This window comes from Manis pentadactyla, chromosome 17 (genome assembly GCF_030020395.1).
Source record: "Manis pentadactyla isolate mManPen7 chromosome 17, mManPen7.hap1, whole genome shotgun sequence".
NCBI lineage: Eukaryota > Metazoa > Chordata > Mammalia > Pholidota > Manidae > Manis > Manis pentadactyla.
Genome location: NC_080035.1, coordinates 10,042,876 through 10,069,635, shown reverse-complemented (window position 1 = coordinate 10,069,635; position 26,760 = coordinate 10,042,876). Strand labels below are relative to the sequence as shown.

Sequence of the window (26,760 nt, the reverse complement as noted above, 5' to 3'; positions counted from 1 at the left end):
ATACATATGCACACTATTCTCAAACGCTGCATCATGTGATATCTCTCTATGGTTGACAAATTATTAGTAAGAACATAAGTGCCTAATGATTATGTTTGAGTTCTCAAATGTGAAACCTTGAAAACTCTGTTGTTTTGTGTCAATTTCCCACTCTGGATTAAGATCTCTGGTGTGGCAGGTAATTAATATTATTTTGCTTATGACGGCCTCAATGCATTGTATATCAAACAGGCAAAAAGGGAGGTATTGCTGGTCCCTGTACTCAACATTTCTGATCAAACTTAGCAAGGTGGGGAGAGAAAGGAGGGAAGAAAGGGTCAGTAAATCTTCCTGATGTGGTTCATATTTCCTTAACATCTACAGTCCTACCATTTTGAGACCATTCACTCACTCATCACATTTCATTGAATATATACTAAACATGATACTATCAACACAGAATAAATGATGCTCTTCTCTTTTGGTATCTTCAGCCCTTTAATTAAAACAGAACAAAACAAAGCATCCTAAACTAGTGGTTCTTGACCAGGCATGATTTCTCCAACAAGGGACAATTTGGAAAGATCCTGAGACATTTTCAATTGTCACAACTGGGGAGCGCCTCGTGATGTGACATCTAGTGCTGCTGCTGAGCATCCTGCAAGACACAGGGCAGCCCCTACCGCAAAGTCAGTAGTGCTGAGGCTGAGAGACCTTGCTCTAAACCGTAATCATTTTCCTCTGAGGAAAGTCAATATCCCAGAAAAAAAATTAGGAGGGAAAATTCTAGAACAGTCCTGTCTAATAGAACTTTCTGTGAAGATGGAAATGTTCTGTGTCTGTGCTGTCCATTAAAGCAGCTGTGCTACATTTGGCTACTGAGCACTTGAAATGTAGCTAGTGTGACTGAGGAAGTGGACTTTTAATTTTAATTAATTTGAATTAGATTGTAAGTAGCCACATGAGCTAGTGGCTACCATACTGGATAGCACAGTTTGAGAAGAAAGCTGACTAAAGAGAAACATTAACTAAATGCAGTGTATGAAACTTGGTTGAAAACTGGATGGAAAAACTAGCTATAAATGACAGCTTGAGGACAACAAGAGAATATGGAGTAGAATTAGACAACATTGGAGAATTGTTATTAATTTTCTTTGGTGTGACAACTGTCATCATCCTTATTTTTAGGACTTAAAGGGGAAAATGTCATGTCTGGTGCCTACTTTTCAAAGGGCTCACTGTGTATGAGGTTGGAGTAGACAAAGCAGAAATGACAGCTAACTTCAATGTGGGAATCTGGATTGGACCCTAGAGCAGATATAGGTCATTAATGAAATCAGAATAAAATCTGGAGTTTATTTAATAGGATTATACCAAAGCTAATTTTTCAGTTCTAATAATTATGCTATGATTATTATAAGAAGTTAACAGTAGGGGGAAGTTAGGTAAAGGGTATAAAGAATGATGTCTCCATATAATTTTTGCAACTCTTATAAGGCTAAAATTATCTCAAAATAAAAATTAAAAAAATTATCCTAAGAGCTATAGCAACTTCACGAAAAAATGTCCAAAACTGTTTATGCCTCTCCAAGCAGTGCTCTGTCTCTGCAGCAAGTTTTCTCCTCTAATTCTTACTCTGCAGTCAAGGACCTTTGCAACAGCCTCAGGCCCTTTGTATATGTAAACCCCAGCCCCCAAAAAACTGCCCATTCCTCTGGAAATAATCACTTCCTCATGAAACCTCTCACTCCCAGTCTCTAACTCCAGATTAAGTTCCCTTGCTGTAAATCCCATGGTACTCTTGACTTTCTCTTTCATTGCCTATATTGCCCTTGTTATTTAACTGACGACTATGCCTTCTTGTAAGCACAGTCCATGAAATAAGGGCCATGTTGCATCAACAGCATAGGCACATATCTCCAAATTTGAACAAATTTAGGGAAAGACTTAAAAAGTCAGTGGAATCATAGTCACGTGTTCCTCTTTCTGACCCATGCATGCAATATTTCCTGAGGTACCAGAATACAGTGGTAACCAAATAGACATGGTCGTTACTGGACCAGCTGGGAAGACGAGTCATTTAAAGAAAGGTAGTTACAACCATCATTGTCATTCAACATGGTGGAAGGAAGTGTAGATAGGTTTCTGTTTTCTGCTTTTATTTCTTGAGGTGCAGGTCTTCCAAGTCTTTCCTTGGAAGACTGCCTATCAAAGACCAAGGGAGCCCTTTCCCCCAAAGGTCTTCTTCCCAGCCTTCTGCAGGTCAGACCTATAGACCCCCTCACACCAGAACAAGTGATTCCAAATATCAAGTAGGCAACTTGCATTTCTGCCTGGGTGAAGCCTCATTTTCTAGGCCTCAACTGGCCCAGGAATGATCCCCCTCAGACCACTTCCCTCAAACCCTCTCAGAGGAGTTTGGCTAGCTTTTTGGCAAGCCATTCAATCATTGAACAAATATCTTCTAAGGCCCAACGCATGCCAGACACTTTTGTAGGAACAGTGGATAAAGCAATGAATACACCAGACAACATATCTGTCCTCATGGAACTTAGAATCTAGTGAGGGAGACAGACAATAATAAGTATCAGTAAACCCTAAGAGTGTTTTAGGAAGATAAGTGCTAGAATAAAAATGAAAAGGAAGGGAAAGAAAAAGTGTTCATCTGTATGCTTGTGGCCAGGAGTGTGGTGAGGCAGACATTTTCAGTAGGTTGCCCTATGACTTCTGAGTAAAGATGTGAAAGAAGTAAGGGAACCAGCCATCAGGGGAGGGCATTCCAGGGAGAGTAAACCACAAATGCGAACCCCTAAGTGAGGAGTGAGCCTGTCACCTTCAAGACCAGTAGGGCGGCCCTGTGGCTCAGGCTGAGTGCCTGGTGGGAAGATGACTAGGAGATGAGAATCTGAGAGGTAACAGGCCAGTCACGTAGCCTTATAGCTCACGGCCTCTTCACGAAAGAGGGGGCAACACCCGGAAGCTCTTACACCTTCTCATCAAAGGCATCTTTCACAAAAACAATGCCCTGTCCCACCTCGTTATTCTTCACTCTGTCATCACAGACTGAGCAGGCAACTGTGATCCATACTTACTAGGTTCTACTGGTGTCCCACAGCCAGCACACAAAAAATTCTGGGCTGCTACCACGAGGTCCCTCCTGAGTGCAGAAAATGATAGAAGTTACATTTCAGAAGAGGCCCATGGAGCATTTTTCACTGATTGGAAGAGCAATTGACTTGATGATGCTTTTCCTGGCTTGAAGCCTTCATTTTGTCATTTTTGTTTGGGAAAGAAATAGAATTATTCAATAGAGCTCTCTAGTTGAAATCTCTGGGTGTTTTAAGAGCCCCTACCACCACCAGAGCAGAATTCAAAATCACAAATAACTGCTCCACCAAAGGGCCTTCAGAGACCTCTCACCGCCTCAGCCCAGGATTCTCTCTCCAGAGAGAACCAGAGACACGTGCTGCCTGGGAGAACGTTCAGGGGGAGGAGGCATCAAGAGATGATGCGCTTAGCAAGCTCACACACTGACCCAAAGGAGTTTAGGTGGAGAAGAGGTAGTGTAAGACAAAGCTCTCAGACACTTCCGGTGAGAGACTGAAGTGTTTTCCACTGAACTGCTGGGGCCACAATTTCACGTGTGATTTGGAGAAATGGAGAAAGTTGTAAAATTTTATTACAGTTTAGGGTCAGCAAAAATGGCCAAGGTGAAACTATTCGGAACCCTACCCGCATGCCTTAGAGAGGACCTAGAAAGAGCCTAGAGGTAAGACATGCCATGTTAAGGGGAGATGCCTAACAAGGCCTGGAGAGGGAGCTCTTCTGCTCCAGCAAACCGAGAGGCCTTGGCCTTCCCTCCAAAGAAAAAGTGGTCTACAAGGCACCACCACGTGGTACAGGCGATAACCCTGTCCAGTCCCTTCATGACTGCAGTTTGTGGGCTGAATTAAATGCAAGCCAAGGAAACTGGAAAATTTGTAATTAGTCCTTTATTCTTAATATCATATACTCAAAACAAATTAACTACTACTTTATATTATTATAATATACATATATGAGTTTCTTTTTTTTTTGTCTCAGTTGTTTTGCCTTTTAGGGTTTTGTCACTTCTTAGAGAATAAAAATATTCTTATTTGCATTCTGTTACATTTCTTAACTGTAGCAGCTCTCCTCAAAGTCCACTTTTCCTTTCTAAAAATTTTTGTTGTTGAGTTTTAATTCACATTGCACTCGTCTTTCAAAATTATTGTGTATGATTTTTAAGGTTCAAATTTAGTTACTTAAAAATCCCCTTTAAGCCTATTTAATTTTTAATTGCTATGTAATGTTTATAATTGAGGACACATAATTAAATTCTCAACTTGTCAAAACTTACAGGGCCCCCAAAGCCCACAATAAACAGAGTGCAAAGAAAGCTAACTAAGAAAATTATGCCCAGCTTTCCTTGTCCTGAAACAAATTTTCCTTTGTCCCTCAGAGTATTAATTTTTTCCTTCACCAACTTCCACAGAGTCTGGCGGGGTCCAGCACAATTTGCTTTACCTGGGCTGGGGGCCCAAGCAGCAATCTGGACTTACTTGACTGGTGGGTGAACATTAAATATGATTTGAAATCTAGGAGGCTCCCAGTCTTCCGTCCCTCTCATCCTTGACTTCAGCTTAATTTCCTGTACTACATCCACACTGGAGTCAAAGTCTTTTCCAACATGATCTTCATTTAGCACCTGCATAACACAGAAGAGGATTTAGGAACAACTGAAGCGAGCATATTTCAGGAATTGAAATAAAAAGAACATTCAAGTATGTTTCTAACATTAAAATTTGCCATAAAAAATTAAAACTGCTGTAAGTGGAGCTAAAGGACAGGCCAATAGCCCTCCCTATATCTAAAGCCATCTGCAGAGAATTATCTAAAACACCACCCAGCTGAGATCACTTGTCTTAGTATTTTTAGTAGGTTATTTGTTTCCAGACTTCCAATTACTGTAAGTAGGTCACCGTGACCTGGAATGCTTTGATGCACAGCCGAAGCCTCTCCCCTCTTTGTGGGCTGACGGATGCTGCCAGTCAGAATCCCCTGTTGTCAGACTTCTCCAGAAACAGCTCTTCTAAGACCATTCCCCTGTTTATAAATGTTCAGTGGCTCCCCTCTGAATCATTCAACTCTCCTATTGAAGATCCAAATTCCTCCAATTAGCATTCTATGTCCCCCACAATTTGGCCATTTTCACTCAAGCTTTAATTCCCAGGAGGATCACCCTGCACCCCCCGCCCACACACACAGACACCTACGAACACATTATGCAGCCACACCAATCACTCTGCAGGATGAACTCACCACCCACCTCCTGTCACTTTGCTCCAGTGCCCCCCTTGCCAGGAATACCCTTTCATGTGTTCCCACCTGCTACAGCTCTGCCTGGCCTAAATCTAAGTCGACGTTCTGAGATCTCCAAGCAGCTTTCCCAACTTGCCCGACTGCAATTGAACAGTGCCTCCTCTGCGCTTCCAGAGTGCTCTTTCCTACCCTTAGGATAGAGTCCTCTGCCCCCCAGGGAGCTGCATGCTGTCAGGGCGCAGTGTGTTCTCCAAGGGAACCAGCCTGGACTTTCAAACTAGGCAGCCTGAAGTTACTCCTGCTCTACCATCAGACCAGCCCTACTGAGCGTCTGGAATTAACACTTTAAAATAAAAATAGCAATAGCATCTACCTAATAAGGTACTTGTGGGGATTAAAATGGAATTGTTGAGGACAGTCCCTGCTGCATGATAAGCATTCAATAAATGTCAGATTCATCCTTCATTTTGAGTCTTCCCTAGCACCCAGCAACTATACAAGGAAACATAAATGTCTGCAGTGAATAGCAGGCAAAATGAGAATTAAGGAACTTTCATTTCAAGGTCAATTTATTTTGATACTTACTATGAAGCCAGCTACATTCAAGGAACCTGCCAGCTGATAATTAACTTCTGACAAGATCCAACACTTTCGGAATACTCGGTACAGCTCCTTGGCTAGGAGCTCAGCAGAATTGAAGTTTGGCTGATAAATGACACTGAAATATAAGAGATGCAAAAAATGGAGATCTGTATTCATGAGGAGTATGTTAAGGGTCTTCTTATTCAGGTTTTCAACTATCCTTCCCTCTCCAAACACTGGGAGGGGGTGTCTTATAAGAAAGACACCATGCATCAGCCACCCACTGGTTACCTTACTCGGCATAATTCCTCCATGCTCACGGGAGGCTGAAGGTATTTGCTGAAGGTACCGAGGTTGGCAGGTGTAGTACAGTGAGCACTGGATTTAGAGCCTGAAGACCTGAGTTCAAGTCCTACATCTGCTACTTAACACTCTGCCCTGAAGCACATCTTATCTGAGCCTCAGTTTCCACATCAGTAAAATGGGGTTAAAAAAACCCTGCCCAGCCTATCCATGAGGATTAAATGAGAATGTATGCAAAATCTTATAAACACTGTAAAAACACTGTAGAAATTTTAGGGGCAGTTGTTTCCTTACTAATAGCTGTCATTGGAACTGGCTGAACTTGGATTGAGAGATCAGAGGCCTGGTGTTCACAGTGCCTCACAGGTGATTGTCCCAAGGGTCTATGTGCAGGTAGATACGGAAGAGACATACCTGCTAGAGGAGCCACAGGAACATCCAGGGCTTTCTTCTGTGCTATTATTGCTAAATTCTTCAAGTTCTGTGGGAAAATAGAAGAAAAAGTAGTGAGATCTTTCAGTCTGACTCACGTAATCATAGTCATTTTTACAAGAACACAAAAATAGCTCCCTGCATCTCAGGAAGAACCAATGATTCAGCACCTCCACACCTTAGATTCTTCGGGTTTCTATTATGAGACTACAGTCAATGACCAAAGATGACTATTTCAAAATATACTCATCTGAAACTTCACCAAAATATAATTGAGAGGCCAAATGGGTATCAGACTATGAAGAGAATTGACTTTTGTATTCAATTCTACAAGTGAGATGAGAGATTAACTTTCAAGACATTTAAAACAAGGAGCACATCTTATTTTTTTATCTCAGGGACATAATCTGATCTCAGGAGAAGTTTCTTTGAATGCCTCTGTAATAGGGTATCACACACCATGGATGTCCAGGTGTGCATATGTGTGTGTTGGGGGAGGTATCTTGTCATATCCGATGAGTTTCCAAATCTTACCTACAATAACAAAGTCATCAAAGTCACACTTGCAGGCCTCTTTCGTCACATCACCGTCAGCCAGTGGGCTGACTTGTAACACAGCACAACCTAGAAAAAGAAAGCAAGGGGGTTTCACCAGCAAGAAGAAAAAGAAAACTGCACAAGCTGCCAACACCCAACTATACAGAAATTAGGGAATAAAAAGGGCTAAGAGTTCATTTGAAAGAATTAAAAAATTCAGCTTCGGGGGGTAAAAAATGCAGGGAGCTATTTTGTGTTGTTCTTAACACTGACAATGATTAGGTGAAAACAGAATAATATGTTTGTGGGTGTTCATGATATAATCTGCCTACTTTCATGTACGAAAATTTTCTTAATATAAAATGCAATGAAATTTAAGAGGGGGAAAAACAATCAGCTTCACAGTGAGGCAAAGAGTATAGGCAACCTCAACATTGTATGGCACTGAGTAGTGCCCCCAGCCCAGCTTCACGTTCACTCAGACCTGTGAATGTGATCTTGTTTGGAAATAGGGTCTTTGCACACGTCGTCATGTTAAGCAGAAGTCACAGTGAATTGGGTGAGCCCTAAGTCCAGTAGGACTGGCGTCATAAAAAGAGGGCGATTTGGATGCAGACACAGATACCCAGATGAACACCACATGAAGATGGTGGCAGAGACTGAAGTGATGTGTCCACGAGCCCAGGAATATCAAGGATGACTGGGACCCCCGGAAGCCAGGCACCAGGCGTGGAGCAGACTCTCTCTGAGAGCCTCCAGGAGCTAACCTGCCAACAACTTCCTCTCTGACTTCTGGCCTTGACGATGTGTGAGAGGATCAATTTCTATTGTTTTGAGCCACCCAGTTTGGGGTATTTTGTTACAGCAGCCCTAGGGAACTAATATATTCTTGCCTTTCTATCCCTAATACTCACCTTGGGAATTATCCAAAGAATGTCATTAAGAAGAAAAACTGTAAAACGAGGAAGCCTTTGATACAAAGGACATATTCACAATTCATTCAAAATATTAAAATGTGGAAGCTACCTAAATGCAAATACTAGGAAACTGATTTTGCAAATACCACTATTAGGTCAAGAAATAACATTATTGAAAAATGTGAAAACTAGCAACATGGAAAACTAGATATGAAATACTGTTAATATAACCATATTATTAATACAGTTTCATTAATATTAATATATAATTATTATGAAACTATATTTACTTGAATAAACGTAAGAGAGAAACACAGCGACATGACTATAGTTTTTGAGTGAAGTACTGTAGCCCATAGGTTACACAGAGCTTATGTCGTGCTTATGTAATGGGCTCTGTAGCAGACTGGCTGCCATTTAAAGCCACCCTGCCCCCTCCTTGCTGGACCTTCTCAGCTTCAGTTTCTTCATGGGTGAAATGGCAGAAATTTCACCCACCCCTGTGTTTCTCATACTTTTTTGGCCATGATCCACAGGAACATACAATTTACACTGCATGTTAGTACAAACACAAAAATATATTTAACTGATAAAAAAGACCTGGAAGCACTGCTCGCACTAAATGAGGTACATGCTGACATTTTCTAATTTTTTTCTTTTTTGAGGAATGATGACCTACCTAATGGAGTAACATCTATTGTCATAAATGTCACAAGAGAGATACTTAATGAAAGATATTTTTATTTGGGTGCTAGGAATATTTGAAAATTTCATGTAACATATTCATATATTTTTTAAAACTTCAGCTAAACATGAACTTCTACTCAACCATTCAATAAATATTTATAAAATATCTGTTTTAGGCAAGGCACTATGCTGAATGCAAATATAAATAAGACAAATTCTCATCCATCAAAGAACTTAAAATCTCATGAGGAATCTGAGGCACCAACATACTTAATCATACAAAAACACAGTTGTGTGCCATGGGTCTTAAGAAATTCAGAGGCGGGCTTCACATTGCACACACCCTTGGGGCGGGGCATGCACATAGACAATCACAGAGCATTCTGGAGCACAACTTATGTTTCATTCCATATGAATGGTGCCCCTGGCCATTGAAACAAATCAGGGAGAATGTCACAGTGCTGGTGGCAGGAGATTGCTTTTGAAGAATGGGAAGGATGGAGGAACAAATGCATGGTTTCTGGGGAACCAGCATTCTAGCCAAGCAGAAGCAAAGGGAGGGAGGCAGGAGCTTAGGAGAAATGTCTGTATCAAGTGTAACAGGCTGGCGTGACTGAAGCCCAGGGAACACGCAGGGAAATGGCAGGAGATGACCATCAGAAGGGCAGGAGGAAGGCCCACAAGGATAAACAGCCCAGGACAAAATGTGGGAGAAACTCAGTGGACCGTTTAGAGGATTAGAAGTTGAGTTTTGGAAGACAGATGTGTGTGGAATCAATGAGGGGAAAATGCTGAAAGTAAAGAGAGAAAATTCAAGGCAGCAAATATGTATCGAGGACCTGAATGCAATATTCACAGAATGACTGGCCAGAAGGCTGTCAGGTAAAAGGCAGGAATCAGAAGAGAATGAAGGGGATGTCAGTCTTGCTCAGAAACCAGGACTGGTTTGTTCACTAACTAAAAGTGGGACAGGGGCACAGGCCTAAGGAAGAAGAAGGGCCACATGCCTTTTTTCTTCAGTGGTCGCCTCAGAGGGGATGATGGTCCACATCATAGCCCCTTCTCCCCCGGCTGCAGTGGCTGACCAGGTGTGGAGCCCCAATCCAAGCAGGCCCAGCCAGGGGCTCTTCCTGGGGAATCTGGACTTGGGGTCCTGCAAGCCAAGACTGAGCAGCGAGGGAGGCTGCAGAGCTGAAACGAGGGGCTGGGGGGTTGGGGGAAGAGGTCAGGCTGTAGAAAAAGGGGAATGAAGCCACCACATGAAGAGAGGCAACCAGGGGCCATAAACCAGCACAGGCAACTGCCGGAGTTCCCGTGACACTGGTCAGTTCTGTATCCCTACCACTGGGTTCACTGAGGAGACTCTATAGCCTCGAAAGAAATCCCTTCTCACTTGAGCTAGTACATCAACAGCTGCTCATTGTCCATCTCTTCTGTGCCAGGCACTGTCTACCTACGTGCCACATGGAAGGAGCACTCTCTCATTACTGAAAGGCTCGTGACGAAGATGCTAGGGTGAAGGAAGTCAGAAGGGAGGGAAGAGTAAGCTCGCTTCTTATCTTTTGGAAGGAACAAGGTTGCAAGGGACTGATGGATAACTAGTGTGAACACGTCAAGTTAGTTGCCTGCCAGGCAGGTGAGCATGTTTGACACGTCCCAGCCATATGGATCGAGCACTTAGAAGAGTGTTGCAGGACTGGAAACAGATTTGGGAGAGCTCAACCCAGAGGGAATAATGGAAGGATACTGCCGTGGATGAAATCTCCCGGGCAGTACAGAGATGACTCTGGGACTGAAGCGGGACTCACATTCAGGAAATGGCAAGAAAATGACAAGCCCTAACTTCAGTTCTCAGCTCAAGCACCACCCCCCTCAGGAAGGCCTCCCTGAACCCCATGAGGTGAGCTGCTCGGATTCCACACCAGGCATGGGCCTGCCTGTGCCATTGGAGCCATCCCTCAGCCTCTGCTCGGACGTGAAGGCCCCTTGAGGGAAGGAGTACATCTTGTTGCCTCTGGCACCCAGCACTCACAGGCTCCTTGTTTATGGAATGAATGGAACAGGACAGATTGGAAAAGGAAGCAATGACTAAGGAAGGGGACAAGGCCACGTGCCAGAGACAAAGGGAGTGGGCAGATGCCAGCCACTGCCAAGGGGAAAAGCAGGGCGGAGTCCAACAGAAAAACACATCAGTTTAACAGCAGCGTGATCACAACTCCAAGCCCAAATGGCAGAGATGGTGAGGACTGTACAGGTTACTCCAGAAGTTACAGATAGGATTTAAAGCCTCTCTCTGTGATTTGACAGGAAAAGAGACGTACGGAGAACACAGCATAGAACTTTCTCATGTTTACCCCACTTGCCTTCATAGCCACTGTCTGAAGAAGTGGAAGACCCAGATTCTTGCTTTACGTTAGTGTAAAAGTTCACTTCAGAGTGAGCCTGATCATTCCCAGGCGCCCCGCTGACTTCCGTCCTCCAGTTCTCTGTGTGCTGTCGACTCGGGATGTCACACTTCATTTTCTCCATTGCTGATATAATCATATCTGCAACATAAAAGTGGGCATTTTCCTGCAGAAAAAAAAAATCGGTTAAAATACTCACAAGCATAGCCAACTTTTTTTTCACTTAGGGTATATTAGATTGAAAAACCAGGTCTTCGAGGGACATGACAACCAATAGAAAACCACCTTGGGTTCCTTGTACTATAAAACCCTAGGTTGGTGGTGACCCCACCCGTCATGGAGAACTCGCTGAATGCAGACACGGCCTCGGACCCTTCTCAGTTTAGAGCTCCTGGCTGCCTCTGCCCCTTAAAACTAACCCTGTTTGCCAAGTGTCATCACTGGGAGGTGAAATTCCCAGATTTAAATCAGAACAGCACTGCCTAAGGTTCTGCCCTCTCTGTGGTCTCCAAAAGGAAAAAGGAGACGAAGTGTTCACCTTTTCTACATCGACAGGGAGCACGCATGCCTCTGCTGAGAAGGAATTCAGAGAACCGGCTCTTTTGCTGACGTGAACAGCACCTGCCAACAGAGTGAGTTATTAACAAGTGGAGAAAAAGAAGTCAAAGATTACCTCGGAACACAAAACAGCTCTAAGGAATGACTTTTAAATATCATTTTACTGTTTTTAATTTAGCACAATTCTAGAGTAAATTAGGATGCCAGAAGGAGAAAGACCCTTCTGGCATAGGCCTTGCAGATATTACCATAATGGTGATCATTTCTACAAGCAGCTACTGGAGTACCTTGGGCAGAATCCTCAGACAGGTCATGGGAGAACCACTGAAATGGAGAACAAGGGGCACAGAGGGCAGCAAGAGAAGAGGATCTCGGAAACTGCCTACGGGAGCTGAAGAAGGGTAAAGAGGAACAGTCTAGGACCAGGGCCATCAGAAACACAGGATCACTTCTTCAACCCACTGCTGCAACTGACCCAAAACTTCCTGTTTACAGAAACAAAATCTATCTGAAAAGTGTCAGCATTGCTTCTCCAAAATGGTCTTCCTCCAGTCAAAAACAAGAAGAAACTGCGGAGGGTACATTTAGCTGACTCACCTGTTCTGTACCCTAAAGCCACTCCATTACTGGCAATGACACCATCAGAACAAAAATGACTTCTGTGACGTGGTTTCTTTCTGCAGCATTTATGGCAAAACATGTCTGTGAGAGCCATAAGAGCTGAGCTGTCCCAACCTGCTAAATTAGAACAAAACGCTACAGATGTCTTGCTGATTTTACAGCTCTCAGGGTGACCAACTGAGATGCAAGCAGGATCATTCAAACCCCTTGCTTCTCCTTCAAGAAAGTGACTGCTCCCTGGAAAACTCTGGACCTCTTAGCTTCAGAAGCCATCCCGGGTGGGCAAACATTTTCTGAAAAGGACTGAGTAGTAAATATTACGGGATCTGAGGGCCATACAGCATGTCCTGCAACTACGCAGTTCCGCTACTCTAGTGAGAAAGCAGCTGTCAACAAAACAAAAACTTAATTTGTAAAATCAGGAGGCAGTTAGATTTGGCCCACAGGTCATTGTTTATTGTTTTTGGACCTGAGTATAGAGGGAAAAGCACAGAGAAGAATCAGACAGTGTGGGCTCTAGTTCCAGCTCTCCATAAACCAGCTGGGCTGCTGCAGTAAAATCTCCTCCTTCCTTAAAACTGGGAGGATGAGCCATTAGGAGACGGAAGGAGGTAAGGAACGTGAGTGCTTTGTAATGCGCAGATCCTATGCAAACAAAAGGCACCGCAGAGCTGTTTCTTACATGCTTACAGGCTCAGGTGGCTCTCCCTACCATGTTATCCAGTAAGGAAACCCCGCGGTTCCCATTCGAGAGGCCGCAGTCATAGGAAAATCCAGTCATAGCAGCAAATGCCTGGTCTTCCCATTGCTGCCCCACCCCGAAGAAGGAACCAGATCACTCAGGACTTCTTTTTTCTTTAATCCCATGGAATGAATCCCTTTACCAAGTTTAAGGGCCACTCTCAAAAGACTGAGTGGTTTTTAAAGGTACCTGGAGAGATTGCTGGAGTCACTGTCTTTGGACGAAGGGGCTGGGGTATCTGTTTTCTTTCTGGGAGAAAGACAAAACTACAGGATAATTTTAAACTATTTTAAATTATTTATTAAATAAATTACTAAATATAAATATCTTTATATTTTACATAGATATAAAGTAAAGTATTAAATAAATTTATTTAAATTACTTTAAAGTATGTACTTCCTGTACAGTGACAAAACAAATTATTTGGGGCCGGTGTATACAGGCCCCTAAAGATCATTTTCGTCCCTGAATAACCGGCGGTGGTGGTGGTGGCGGCTTTGCCTTTTCTTCATGTTCCCCTCGCTCTCCCTGGAGATGATCTAGCAGGATGCCTTACTAACCTTACTTACCAACCTCTTCCTTATCAACCACTATATTGGCAAGCCACTCTTTTCCTGAGAACTATCCTGGCAGGTGAGAAAAAAGGTAGAATGAAGGCTTGTGATCAGAATGTATCATTTTACTCAAATTTGATTCTTATCTCAAAATTGGCACATTGAAAAACTGTCCATAATCTGCTATTCTTAAGCTATGAAAACAATGTTAAAGATTATCATCTTCAACTTTTAAAAAATATCCAATATTTTTGAATATTGGGCAAATAACTCCATATTGTAGGAAAGGGGGAGGACCAGTTCTGGTAATGGGAAATAAATGCATATACACACACACACACACAAGCAAGTAGGCAGCTTTTAAAATTGTTTTGAAAGAGAAAACTTCATTGACTATCTGAGTTAGTGTTCTAACAGAAATATAAATTAATGTAAAGCATGAACATAACATGATGAGTATTTAAAAATAAAATAAGTATGCTCCAAATAACAACCATAGCTAATTTATTGACTCTTGTGTGGCATTTTGAATGGATTACCTCATTTTAGGAATTTCAGTGTTTTAGGCATAGGTGCATTACTTCATAGCAAGGGGAACCCTTGTTTAAATAATAATAAGAAAGCCTCTTATAGTATTTCAGGGGGTTGTGCTTACTGTATATAAGTCTTACAATTTTTAAGTCACACTGTCCAGTTAAATATAACAGGTGAGGGGAGCTCATCTCCTCTGTGAGCACTGGTGCGGAATGCAGGCTACGCTGAGTGTCTGGAAACACCTCCCGCGCCCACACTGAACTGAAGGGACTTCCGATGCTCTCCCTTGCAGGGAGCTGGAAGTTCCTGAAGGCACGCACCAGCTCGAAGATGGCAAGTGGTATTGACTATTAATTCAGCTGAGCTAAGGTGACATTTCCCTGCAGTCTAAGGAGAAAGGAAATACTTGGTGTCACCTGTTGTGACTGCCCAGGTGGCTGGCCCAAAGACAGTATTAAATGAGCTGGTGCACGGGCTTCTGGCCAAAGGGGAAATCCATGACTTTCTCATGAGGAAGACAGTAGGGCAGGCTAAGCAAACGATCAAGGCAAAGCAAACAAGTGAACAGACAGGAATGAGGGAAGTGTCCAACAAAAATCACCTTCGTCAGTGGAAGCTGCCAGGTGGGAAGGCTTGGGAAGAGCACCATCAGCCTCAGGGCCTAGTGAAGGGGCCAAAATCTTGGATCTTGGGAACAGAGACATCTGAGGATGGCCTGCTGGGAGCACGGCCTGTTCTTCCACTGGGGTGCAAGAGAAGTCTCTGCTCTTTTCTCCTGAGCCCTGGGCAGAAGAGCTGCTCACGGAGTCCACAGCATCCTTCGACAGTGATGTCTCCCCCACGGAGTCCTCAAAGGACAGTGGTGACAGGCCCACAGGAAAAGCAGCAGCCCCCACAAAGTGGCTCCCAGTGTTCCCCACTGCTGGCCCCTGAGGGCCCAAATCCTGCAGCGGTTGCTGCTCACACTGGAGGTTAATCCAGGCAGCTCTGTGCCTCATAAACCTGAGGTCTGATTGGCAACGGGGGTGCTTAGGGTCTAGGAGGCTGGGCAAACCATCAGCATCACAAGAGTCATTGCTGACCCCATCCCAGGGGTCCACGGGAGAATCTGCCTGACCCATAGACTGTGACACCATCTCTCCAGGTTCAGGGCTGGTGTAAATTCTGCTGTGATACTGGATCAGGGCCTTGGACTCACCATGTGGTCAGCTGGAAGGCTGGGGAGTTTATCTGCAATGGACAAGAATCATTCAAGATAAATAAAGCCTGAATCATATGGTTAACTCCAAATTCTTCTGAGGAGGCAAAAAAACAAAAATTACAAAGTTTGTACTTTGCCCTATACAGCACAGTAAATTCCACTTGGATTTACAAATACAATAAATAAAACTAGTAGCAAACATAGCTGGCATGACATTGGGATAGGAAAGGGTTTTCAAAGCATAAAATAACTGAGGATTATTTTTATAAAAGGATAAAGTAGTAAGGATACTGCTGTAAAGACATACAAAAATGTAAAACACCCATGTATTATGCCAATAAAAGTAAATATAAAACTCAAAATGGGAATAACATCTGGAAGTAAAAGCACATTTTCGTAGTTTCTTATTTTCATTAGTTTCTGTTCATGTTTGCATTTTAACAGTAGTGTGTGACACTGAAGACAATTAGCCCTAAAATCTTTGTTTCATGTAGCTTATATTAGCTGATAATCCTGATTTATAATGGCAATATAAACTTGTGATTTACATAGGGTAGCTGAAGAACACATTGTGAATCTAGAATCTATCTTTAAAAAAGTCTGTTCCCTTTTAAATTCAATTTTTGTCTTTATTAAAATAGATAATGATTAAAATGTTGAGAGCTACCAAAAAAAGAAGCACTCTTGTCACTGTAATCACAGGCCCAGCACATGCTTCTACTATTCTCCCACCGTCCTTCACATTCTAAAACTCAAAGCAACCTTCAACAGCAAAAGCAAGGTCAGCAGAAGGCCCAGCGATGGGAGTGGTGGGCTTGGGTGAGTCCAGCCAGAAAGAAGGGCGGGGAACACCTGAACCTGGAGTCCATTCCAGATTCTCTAATAGCATTGTCTGCACATGGTTAGTTCCCACCGCAGTTCTTGCTACCTAATTGACATTTGTCCAGGGGGCAATGCAACCTGCACCAAAACAGACACTGATTTCCCCCAAACCTGCCATTCCCTAGTTTTCCCCTCCCGGTAGCTGAAGCCCAGATCCAGGAACAGTCTCTGTTCCTATCTTTCCCCGACTCTCCATCTTTAACCCAATAGCAAGCTGGTATCTATTGCTACCACCCTGTCCAATCACCATCTCTCCCACCTGGACCTCCTGCCATCATTCCTGTGGGTTTCCCCGTTTCTACTCCTGCCTATTTATAATCAAGAGGTATTCAGAGAGACCCTTTATAAACATGAAACAGATGTCATTCCCTAATCAAACCGTCCCCCCATAATGTCCCTTCAAATCTGAAACATAATCCAAAATCTTACCTTGCCCTTAAGGCACGAATGAGCCTGACCTGTAGACTCTGGCGTGTCCTCAGCCCTCCTTGAGTTCCAGCCATGCCCTCCAGCTCTTGACCCCCTCACCGCACTTCTAGTCCTGCCGCCTGCAACGCTCTTCCACCAGATGATCACAGATCGGGCTCCTTCCCGTCCTGTTGCGTGCTTGGTTTATGAATTACTTCCTCAAAGATATCTTTCTTAACTCTCTCTCTTAAAAGTAGTTCCCTGGCTACTCCCTATCACATCACCTTGCTTAATTTTCATCATAGTAGTTCTTCCTGAAATTTTTTTACTCTTTACTGTCATTGCTCTCCACCCCCTGGCAGAAGCCCCGTGAGAGAGCAGGGGCCTTGTCTGTTCTCTGCTGGGTCACAGAGTTGCACATGAGGACTCAATAAAAGTTATGGGCTGAATAAATCAATCCAACAAAGTGGAAATAGGCAGGAGCTAGAGGAAAGACTTCTGTGGGAGATACAACTGCTCCGTTACTGTGGCAGAATTATTCATAAAGGGATAGAAGTGAATCCATGTTTCCTAAAGGTATGAAACTTTTCTCACCCGAAGTTTACAAAGAGACCGAAAGAAGGTACATGCAAAAACTATAGGAAAAATTCTTGGGTTTTCTTGATTTGTGGGCCTTCCATCATAGATCATTCATTTGGAAGTGATACAGACGGCTAGGTAGCTAGGTAGATGAGAAGGAGAGAGAGATGACAGATGATAGATTGAGTGGTAGGTGACAGATGACAGATGGATGGATGCCAGCCTGAAGACACTGCACGAGCTCTCCCAGGATGTGGCGAGCAGCCAGAACGCGCTACCCTGGCAGGTCTCATCTTCCTCCCCCCGGCCTCAAACCTCACCTGGTGTCCCAATTTCTCTGCTACACATTTTTTTCTCTCCAATATTTTGGGTGTTATTATTACAAAAGGAAACCATGACTGTGTTTTTATAAAATGCCAAAACACAGAAGCTTCGAGTAAAAAGTGAAGCACTCTCATTGCACCAAGCCCCACCAATCCTACTTCATTCCTAGAAATAATATTGTTAATTATCTTTCTTCCCAGACCTCTTTCTATGAATTAATATGTACATGTCAGATCAGAAGATATGTTTTGTTTTCTTTTCTGTGCACACGTGGCATCAAACTGGACATATTCTACAACATACCTTCTTTTTCTGTCAACAATATGACATAAGGGTGTATAGCATTCTTCCAAACTATTTTACCATTTTCTATAGTATACCTATCATAATTTACTTAGCCAGACTCTTACTGATGAAAATTTATTTTCGGTTTTTCCCTATAATAAAATATATAACATGAACATCTTTGTTCATGTTGCTTTTTGTGGACTTTCTTTTCTAAATATTTTCTCTTACTAGTTCCTAGTTCTGTGTCTATAGCTCATGATAACCTCATTAGTTCCAAGAGAATGAAGCTATATAAGTCATATTTTACTCTCAATTCTCTACATGTCATGTCTGTTTTAGTGTGTAGGAGATGATTACAGATGTGAAGTCATATGAAAAACACACAGCCTCAAACAAAAGGTAAGTAACAGAGATCCCTGTGTTTTTATAAAGAGATTAAAGTCAATAGTTCAAAGGGAATGACATTATGTATGAGCCTCCCAGACAAGGAACTGACTTAATTTCATTGAGCATAAACAGATTCCTATTTATTAAAAGTAATTCTCAGAACAGATGCATGCTCCACTTCCTTCTAGAAAGGTGTTCTTGCTTCATTCATACAATAACCAGTAGGTGCTGCCTTTGCCAGGCTATAAAATGAGAACATTTTGGAGCTCGAATAGGCCTCTGGAGATTCAAGGCTGCATCCAGGGTCACAGCTGGGTAGTGGAAGATGGCAGAGAAAGGATAACAAGCCAGGCTGGATACTCATTAAAGAGCATGCGTTTCCCTGAAAGGCAGATTGACAAAGAAGAGAGAGCAGTGGTTGCAAACAAAGTCCAGGCCCTAGTGATAGGTCAGCATCTCCACTTCTTGATCTTTAGGGCAACAGATAATTCATGAGATACAATCATGGACTTGCTGGTAGGTTGATCGTTACCACATTGCTTGTAGTCTGTTAGTCACTCAGGTAAACAAATACTTACTGAGCATCTTCTGCATGGCTGACATTATTTTTGTTTTTGTAGCTCTGGGGTGACAGTGGTAGCTAAAATAAGCTTCTTGCCCCCCCCAGCTTACATTCTATCAGAGGGAAGACTGTGACTGGACACATATAGTCATACATTTCAGGTACCCGTAGGCAGCAGGTAATACAGTTCTAAGCAATGCTTGGCATCTTCTCAAAGTGCTTCCTGCTCTCATAAATGGGGTCCTTTAAATCAGAGATGCTTAGGTACAAAGATAAAATCAATTTCCAAAAACATTTTAAAGGAAGAGAAACGAAGCAGCAAACCTTACCGTCATTTCTGTTGAGAACTTCCTACAGAGGGCAAGCACAGGCCAGCTTCCTGGTTAACAGACATGCAGCAGCAAAGGCCCTGGACAAGAGAGACTCTGGACTCCTCCCACGAGTCCTTCCAACAGGTCCCTACCCATCGGTTAGTGGTCCTGTCAAGAATGGCTGGGACTCTAGGGCCACGACAGAGCCACAGTACTGACTGGCAAGATGCAAGCTTTGCAAGAAGGGCAGATGACTCAGATGGACATGAGCCACCATGACCTCCATAGCGACTTCACAAAAGTCCTTCAGACCACAAGCAGCCAGCACTCTGATGGCAGAGGAACAGCTTTAACTCCTAAATGCTTAACCATCTTAAAGTTACTCCATGAGTAGGCACAGCATGTCAGATTTAGGGTTTTCTCTGTCCCAGCGCCAACTATTAACTGAATACATAACTGGGAGTGTCAGAGTAAAGGCTCATCTTCAATGTTACCTTCTCAGTGCAGCTCCCCTGGCCACTCTATAAATAATGGCAACTGTCCTGCTCTAAAAGGTCCTCTCCCTCCTTCACAACTCTGTTTTTCTCTTTACTCCTTAGCACTAATCCTCATTGTATTTAACCTCCATGATTAACACCCACTAGGATGTAGGATCTCTAAGGGAACTTTTCAAAAAAATTTTATTTTGGACACTGCTCTATCCGCAGAACCTAGAGTGGGGGCACATAACAGGCGCTCAGTAAATGTATTCTTTGAGTGTATGAATGAAAGGATGAGCAAACAGACCTATGTATGGTTATGTTGGTTATTTCTGCTGCCCAAGAAAGGAAGCAATGAATAGATGTCACTCTTTAGAAGAGATTGGAGATCATGACCTAAAATGTCTGCTAACCATTCCCTTAGAATAAAGAATGTTACAGAGTAGAAATCACAAACCAGAGTTTAGGGTGAAAGGTAAAATCCATTCCATTCAATTTTATGGCGTCTTACTGAGCATGCCCGGTAATAAACACTTGAAAACAGAGAGGGAATCTATCTTTAACTAAAGCCTGTGAGCTGTTTGGTTAATGCTGTTCCCCAAAACCTCTTCCCATCTTTCTGTACCTACTTCCCTCATGCTTTGACTTTAAGCAAAGACTCACCATCCCCAAGGATGTCAACAGATTTAAACTATCACATATTGAACAGAAACCATTAAGAAGCCCAGTAATGTGACTCCACAGCTTCCACAACAGTGGCCAGGAATCGGAGTAAACTGTGATTTTCGTTACAGCTGCATCTTTAACACAGCACGTGCTGAACACTGTGTTCTAATTTTAAAAGCACCAGGAAGGAAACGGTGGCAAACTGCAATGGTGGCTGATGGCATCACCTCTCTGACCAACGATGACCCTTAATTCTCAAGGTCTGCTGTCAGAAGAACACAGAGGAAGGAAAGAAAGCAATAATGGGAAACAGGTGAGGTAGAGTGCGAAGGGGAAGAACAAACGAAGGCAAAGACTGAGGAATGCCAGAGTTTTTGCCTGAGAAAACTGCAGGGTTGCCCAAGACACACAAACGACTCACTTCCTGTGGTCACCGCATATGTCACAGTTACCACTCTCATTCTGCACAATGACCGTTAGGGAGCTGGCCCAAAGTCTCACCATTAGTAACGAGCAGAAGTAGAACAAAAACAAAAGTCTGACACCTGATCCAAAGCTCCTTCCACTGGCATTTACATTTGGGCTAAAATTAGCAGGATGTTTGCAATTTAATTAGCAATGTAATTTTTAAGAATTTTCCCATCACATTTGTCACAAAATGTAGGACTAAGAACCACGCAGCTATATTTGATTCCATGTCATTAATACAGTTGTCCCCAGAATTTTGTGATTATGCCTTCCTATTTGTAAAAAAAATCTTTGCACATACATGTCCAATATAGGACTACTTATTTACAAACCTTAAATATAACAGCTATTCTAATACATTATGTAATTATAAAACATTCATAAAAATAACATTTTGTTTTCATTGGTTTTATACTGCTGTTATTTTCTTGAATACTCTTTTTTTGTATTAAAGTATTGTCGATAAATGATCTCATATTGGTTTCAAATATACAACACAGTGGTTCAACAGTTACCCACGTTATCAAATCCTCACCTCCTCTAGGGGGTTAGTATCTATCAATGTAGAAAGATGTTACAAAATCATCGGCTATATTCTCCATGCTGTACTGCCATCCTCATGACCAACTTACATTGTGATTGGGCCCCTTTATCCCTCTCACCCTACCCCCCCACCCCTCCCCAACCCCTTTTCCTTGGTAACCACTAGTCCCTTCTCAGTATCTATGAGTCTATTGCTATTTTGTTCCTTCTCTTTTGCTTTGTTTTTATATTCCACAAATAAGTGAAATCATATGGTATTTGTCTTTCTCCTCCTGGCTTATTTCACTAAGCATAATACCCTCTAGATTCATCCATGTTGTTGCAAGTGACAGGACTTTTTTCTTTTTATGGCTGAATAATATTCCATTGTGTATATGTACCACATCTTCTTTCTCTATTCATATATTGATGGATTACTTAGGTTGCTTCCATATCTTGGCTATTGCAAGTAGTGTGGTGATAAACGTAAGAGTACATATTTCTTTTTGAATCAAGGATTTTGTTTTCCTCTGGTTAATTCCTAGAAGTGGAATTACTGGGTCAAATGGTATTTCTATTTTTAGTTTTTTGAGGAACCTCCATACTGCTTTCCACAGTGGTTACACAAATTTACATTCCCACCAACAGTGTAGGAGGTTTTGAATTTCTCCACATCCTTGCCAGTATTTGTTATTTCTTGTCTTTTGGATAGTAGCCATTCTAACTGGTGTGAGGTGTTATCTCACTGTGGTTTTAATTTGCATTTCCCTGATGATTAGCAATGTGGAATATCTTTTCATGTGCCTGTTGGCCATTTATATTTCTTCTTTCAAGAAATGTCTGTTCAGGTGCTCCACCCACTTTTAATCAGGTTATTTGTGTTTTGGATTTTGAAGCCTAAGAGTTCTCTATATATTTTAGATGTTAACCCCTTATCAGATGAGTCAGTTATGAATATATTCTCCCATACTGTAGGATGCCTTTTTGTTCTTCTGATGGTGTCCTTTGCTGTGCAGAAGCTTTTTAACTTGATGTAGTCCCACTTGTTCATTTTTTATTTTGTTGTCCTGGCCCAAGGAGATATGTCCAGGAAATAATTGCTCATGCTTATATTCAAGAGATTTTTGCCCATGTTTTCTTCTAAGTGTTTTATGGTTTCATGACTTATATTCAGGCCTTTGACTCCATTTTGAGTTTACTTTTGTGTATGGAGCTAGACAATAAGCCAGTTTCACTCTCTTATATGAGGCTGTCCAGTTTTCCCAACATCGGTTATTGAAGAGGCAAAATAGCATTTTGTTCTTGCTTTCCAATGAATCTTGTACGTACGAAAAGGTACATACCCTCTCCTTTGGGAACCATTGTTCAAGTAATGTTCCACTAAAAACTTTATACATAAAAAGCAATAAAAAAGAAATACTTATACATGAATATAATTAGATAACTAAGTAAGACTTAGAACAAGTATTAATACAAAAATTTACCCAAAGTAAGGGTACAGTGAAAGGTGGATAGATTGCCACCTTTCTCAGTGAAATAAAATGGGAAGTCATATTAGAAAACAACCTGGCAGTTCCTGAAATTAACATATAGTTACCATTTCACCTATCAATTCCACTCCTGAATATATACCTAAGAGAAATGAAAGCATATGTTCACACAAAAACTTGTATACAAATGTTAATGGCAGCTTTATTCATAATAGCTAAAAAGCAGAAACAAGGAAATTCAAGATGGCAGCGTGAAAGGTGAGAATGGAGAACTCCACCCAAAACCACAAATAGTATGAAAATATAGTTAATTAATACAATTAACCCTAAAACAACAACAAGAAAGAAGGCTGAACCAGACTGTACAGACCTCACGAACAGGGCAGACTTCACCAAACAGGGTAACCTATGAAAGCCTTGATCCAGTGGGACCCAAGCCCTTCCCCCACCCCAGCTCACCAGTGGGAGGAAGAGAAACTGAGTGAGGGAGGGGGTGTAAGCCTGGGACTGCTGAACACCCAGCCCTGGAGATCTGCTATGTGAGCAGAAACCTGCATTGTGTGGTTCTGTGGACATTGGGGAGCTTGGACAGGCAGAGTGCTTGAGAGACTGAGATTCTGGCCATTTGTGGAGGATGGGGATCCACAATCGGCTGCTCTGTGTCAGAGGTAAGGCAGATGGTCTGAGAGACTTCCTAGCAGCAAAAGGGCTGCTGAGGGGGTGGGGACTGCACGGAGCTTGCTGCGTGGTGGGGGGAGAGCTGGACAAGGTTGTCTGGGTGTGCTCTGCCCAGCTGGTTGGGAACTTTGAGAAGCTTAAGGCGCTCCATCCCTTGGCTGTCTGCTCAGCTCCAAGGCCCCCTACTGTGTCATGCAGCCTGCTGCACCATCCTCCTAACCTGCCATCACTGGTTCACAAAACTGCAGCCACTGTGCTGGTGTTGGGCCAGCTGGAGGGAGGCCCCATCTGTAACAGCTGGAGATGCAAAGCACAGAGGCTTACACCTCTGTGCTTGGCCCACTGGCTCTGATGCTGGAGACAGGCACTGCAGACGGGAATCAGGAAACAGTTATTTCCTCCCCCCAGGCACCAGCTCCACTCCCCTGTGACCCCCAACCTCACTCTAGGGGCTGAGCAGCTCCAGAGACTGTAGCTTCTGGGCACTACTGGGCACAACACAGAAATATGAAACGTCAAAAGAACATGGTTCAGACCAAAATCTCACAAACCCCAGAAAAAGGCCAAATGAAACTGAATTCACCAATCTTCATGAAAGAGATTTCAAAACAAAAATTATAAACATACTTCTGGAGGTACAGAAAAATATTCAAGAACTCAGCAACGAATTCAAGTCGGAGATTCAATCATTAAGAAATTCCATACCTGAAATGAAACATAAAATGGAGGGATTTAAAAGCAGATAAGATGCAGTAGAAGAGACGGTAAATGGAATAGAAATTAGAGAAGAGGAATACAAAGATGCTGTGGCTCAGAGAGAGAAGAAGAATCTCTAGGAATGAAAGAATATTGAGAGAACTGTGTGACCAATTCAAACAGAACAATATTCACATTATAGGGGAGAAGAGAGAAGAGAAGAAGAGAGAGAAAAAGGGATAGAAAGTGTCATTGAGGAGGTAATTGCTGAAAACTTCCCCAATCTGGGGAAGGAGATAGTCTCTCACGCCATGGAGGTGCACAGATTTCCCAACACAAGGGACCCAAGGAAGACAACATCAAGACATATAATAATTAAAATGGCACAGATCAAGGATAAGGACAGACTTTTAAAAGCAGCTAGAGAGAGAAAAAAGATCACATACAAAGGAAAACCCATCAGGCTATCATCAGACTTCTCAGCAGAGACTTTACAGGCCAGAAGGGAGTAGCATGATATACTTAATGCAATGAAGCAGAAAGGCCTTGAACCAAGAACACTCTACCTGGCAAGGTTATCATTTAAATTTGAAGGAAGGATTAAACAGTTTTCAGATAAGAAAGAGCTGAGAGACTTTATCTCCCACAAACGACCTCTACAGTGCATTTTGGAGGGAATGCTATAGATGGAAGTATTCCTAAGGCTAAATAGATGTCACCCAAGGGATAGACAAAGAGTACAGAATATGATTCATAACATACAAAGAATGAAGGAGGAAATTTAAAAAAGAACCTTTAGGTTGTGTTTGTAATAGCAAATGAAGTGAGTTAAATTAGACTGTTAGATAGTAAGGGAATTACCCTTGAACCTTTGGTAACCACGAATCCAAAGCTTGCAATGGCAATAAGTGTATGCCTATCGATAATCACCCTAAATGTAAATGGTCTGAATGTACCAATCAAAAGACATAGTTACTGAATAGATAAAAAACAAGACCCATCTGGTATTATGGTTAGTACATATGGTGTGGGGGATCATGGGGAGAACAGTGTATCACAGAGAAGGGAGATAGTGGATCTCTGGCAACTTGCTGCACTGATGGACAGTGACTGCATTGGGGTATGGGTGGGGACTTCATAATATGGATGAATGTAGTGACCATATTGTTTTTTCATGTGAAACCTTCATAAGAGTGTATATCAATCATACCTTAATAAAAATTTTAGAAAAACAAAAAAACAAAAAAACAAGACCCATCTATATGCTGCCTACAAGAGACTCACTTCAAACCCAAAGACACACACAGACTGAAAGTAAAGGGATGGAAAAAGATATTTCATGCACCTAATAGAGAAAAAAGCAGGAGTTGCAGTACTTGTATTGAACAAAATAGACTTCAAAACAAAGAAAGTCACAAGAGACAAAGAAGGACATTACATAATGATAAAAGGCTCAGTTCAACACGAGGATATAACCATTATAAATATCAATGCACACAACACAGGATCACCTACATATGTGAAACACTGACAGAATTAAAGGGGGAAATATAAGGCAATGCATTCATTTTAGGAGACTTCAACACACCACTTACTCCAAAGGACAGATCAACCAGAAAGAAAATAAGTTAAGACACAGAGGCACTGAGCAACACATTAGAACAGGTGGACCTAACGGATATCTACAGAACACTCCATCCAAAAGCAACAGGATACGCATTCTTCTCAAGAGCACATGGAACATTTTCAAGAATAGATCATATACTAGGCCAGAAAAAGAACCTCAGTAAATTCAGAAAGATTGAAATTGTACAAACCAGCTTCTCAGATCACAAAGGTATGAAACTAGAAATAAATTACACAAAGAAAATGAAAGAGCCCACAAACATATGGAGGCTTCACAACATGCTCCTAAATAATCAATGAATCAATGACCAAATAAAAACAGAGATCAAACAATATATGGAGACAAATGACAACAATAATTCAACAACAGAAAATCTGTAGGATGCAGTGAAGGCCATGCTAAGAGGGAAATATATTGCAATACAGGCCTACCTCAGGAAAGAAGAACAATCCCAAATGAACAGTCTAAATTCACAATTAATGAAACTAGAAAAAGAAGAACAAATGAGGCCCAAAGTCAGTAGGAGGAGGGACATAATAAAGATCATAAAATTGAGAAGACTATAACAATAGAAAGTATCAATGAAAGCAGGAGCTGGTTCTTTGAGAAAATAAACAAAATAAATAAACCCCTAGCCATACATACCAAGAAAAAAAAGAGAGTCTACACACATAAACAGAATCAGAAATGAGAAAGGAAAAATCACTACGGACACCACAGAAATATAAAAAATTGTGAGACAATACAATGAAAAATTATATGGTAACAAACTGGATAACCTAGGAGAAATGGACAATTTTCTAGAAAAAAACAACCTTCCAAGGCTGACCCAGGAAGAAACAGAAAATCTGAATAGACCAATTACCAGCAAAGAAATTGAATTGGTAATCAAAAAACTACCTAAGAACAAAGCCATGGACCAGATGGTTTCACTGCTGAATTTTATCAAACATTTAGTGAAGACCTAATACCCCCTCCTTAAAGTTTTCCAAAAAGTAGAA

At 42.0% G+C, this 26,760-nt stretch overlaps 1 protein-coding gene across 6 annotated transcripts in view; it reads right to left on the bottom strand.

The window, feature by feature from the left end:
* The window catches only part of RUBCNL (rubicon like autophagy enhancer), a 58,787-nt gene that overhangs the window by 14,897 nt on the left and 17,130 nt on the right, over nucleotides 1-26,760 (bottom strand). For 4 of the 6 annotated variants that reach the window (XM_036889687.2, XM_036889688.2, XM_036889689.2 and 1 more), the window contains 8 exons: nucleotides 14,793-15,421; nucleotides 11,721-11,803; nucleotides 11,141-11,348; nucleotides 7,171-7,260; nucleotides 6,619-6,685; nucleotides 5,905-6,037; nucleotides 4,560-4,705; nucleotides 3,072-3,136 (listed from right to left, as the gene is read on the bottom strand). In XM_036889687.2, the coding sequence (XP_036745582.2) occupies nucleotides 3,072-3,136; nucleotides 4,560-4,705; nucleotides 5,905-6,037; nucleotides 6,619-6,685; nucleotides 7,171-7,260; nucleotides 11,141-11,348; nucleotides 11,721-11,803; nucleotides 14,793-15,327 (1,327 nt within the window). In that variant the 5' untranslated portion in view covers nucleotides 15,328-15,421. Of the gene's footprint in view, nucleotides 1-3,071; nucleotides 3,137-4,559; nucleotides 4,706-5,904; nucleotides 6,038-6,618; nucleotides 6,686-7,170; nucleotides 7,261-11,140; nucleotides 11,349-11,720; nucleotides 11,804-14,792; nucleotides 15,422-16,732; nucleotides 17,210-26,760 lie in introns of those variants that run through there. The other 2 variants (XM_036889690.2, XM_036889692.2) reach the window with 2 other exon arrangements.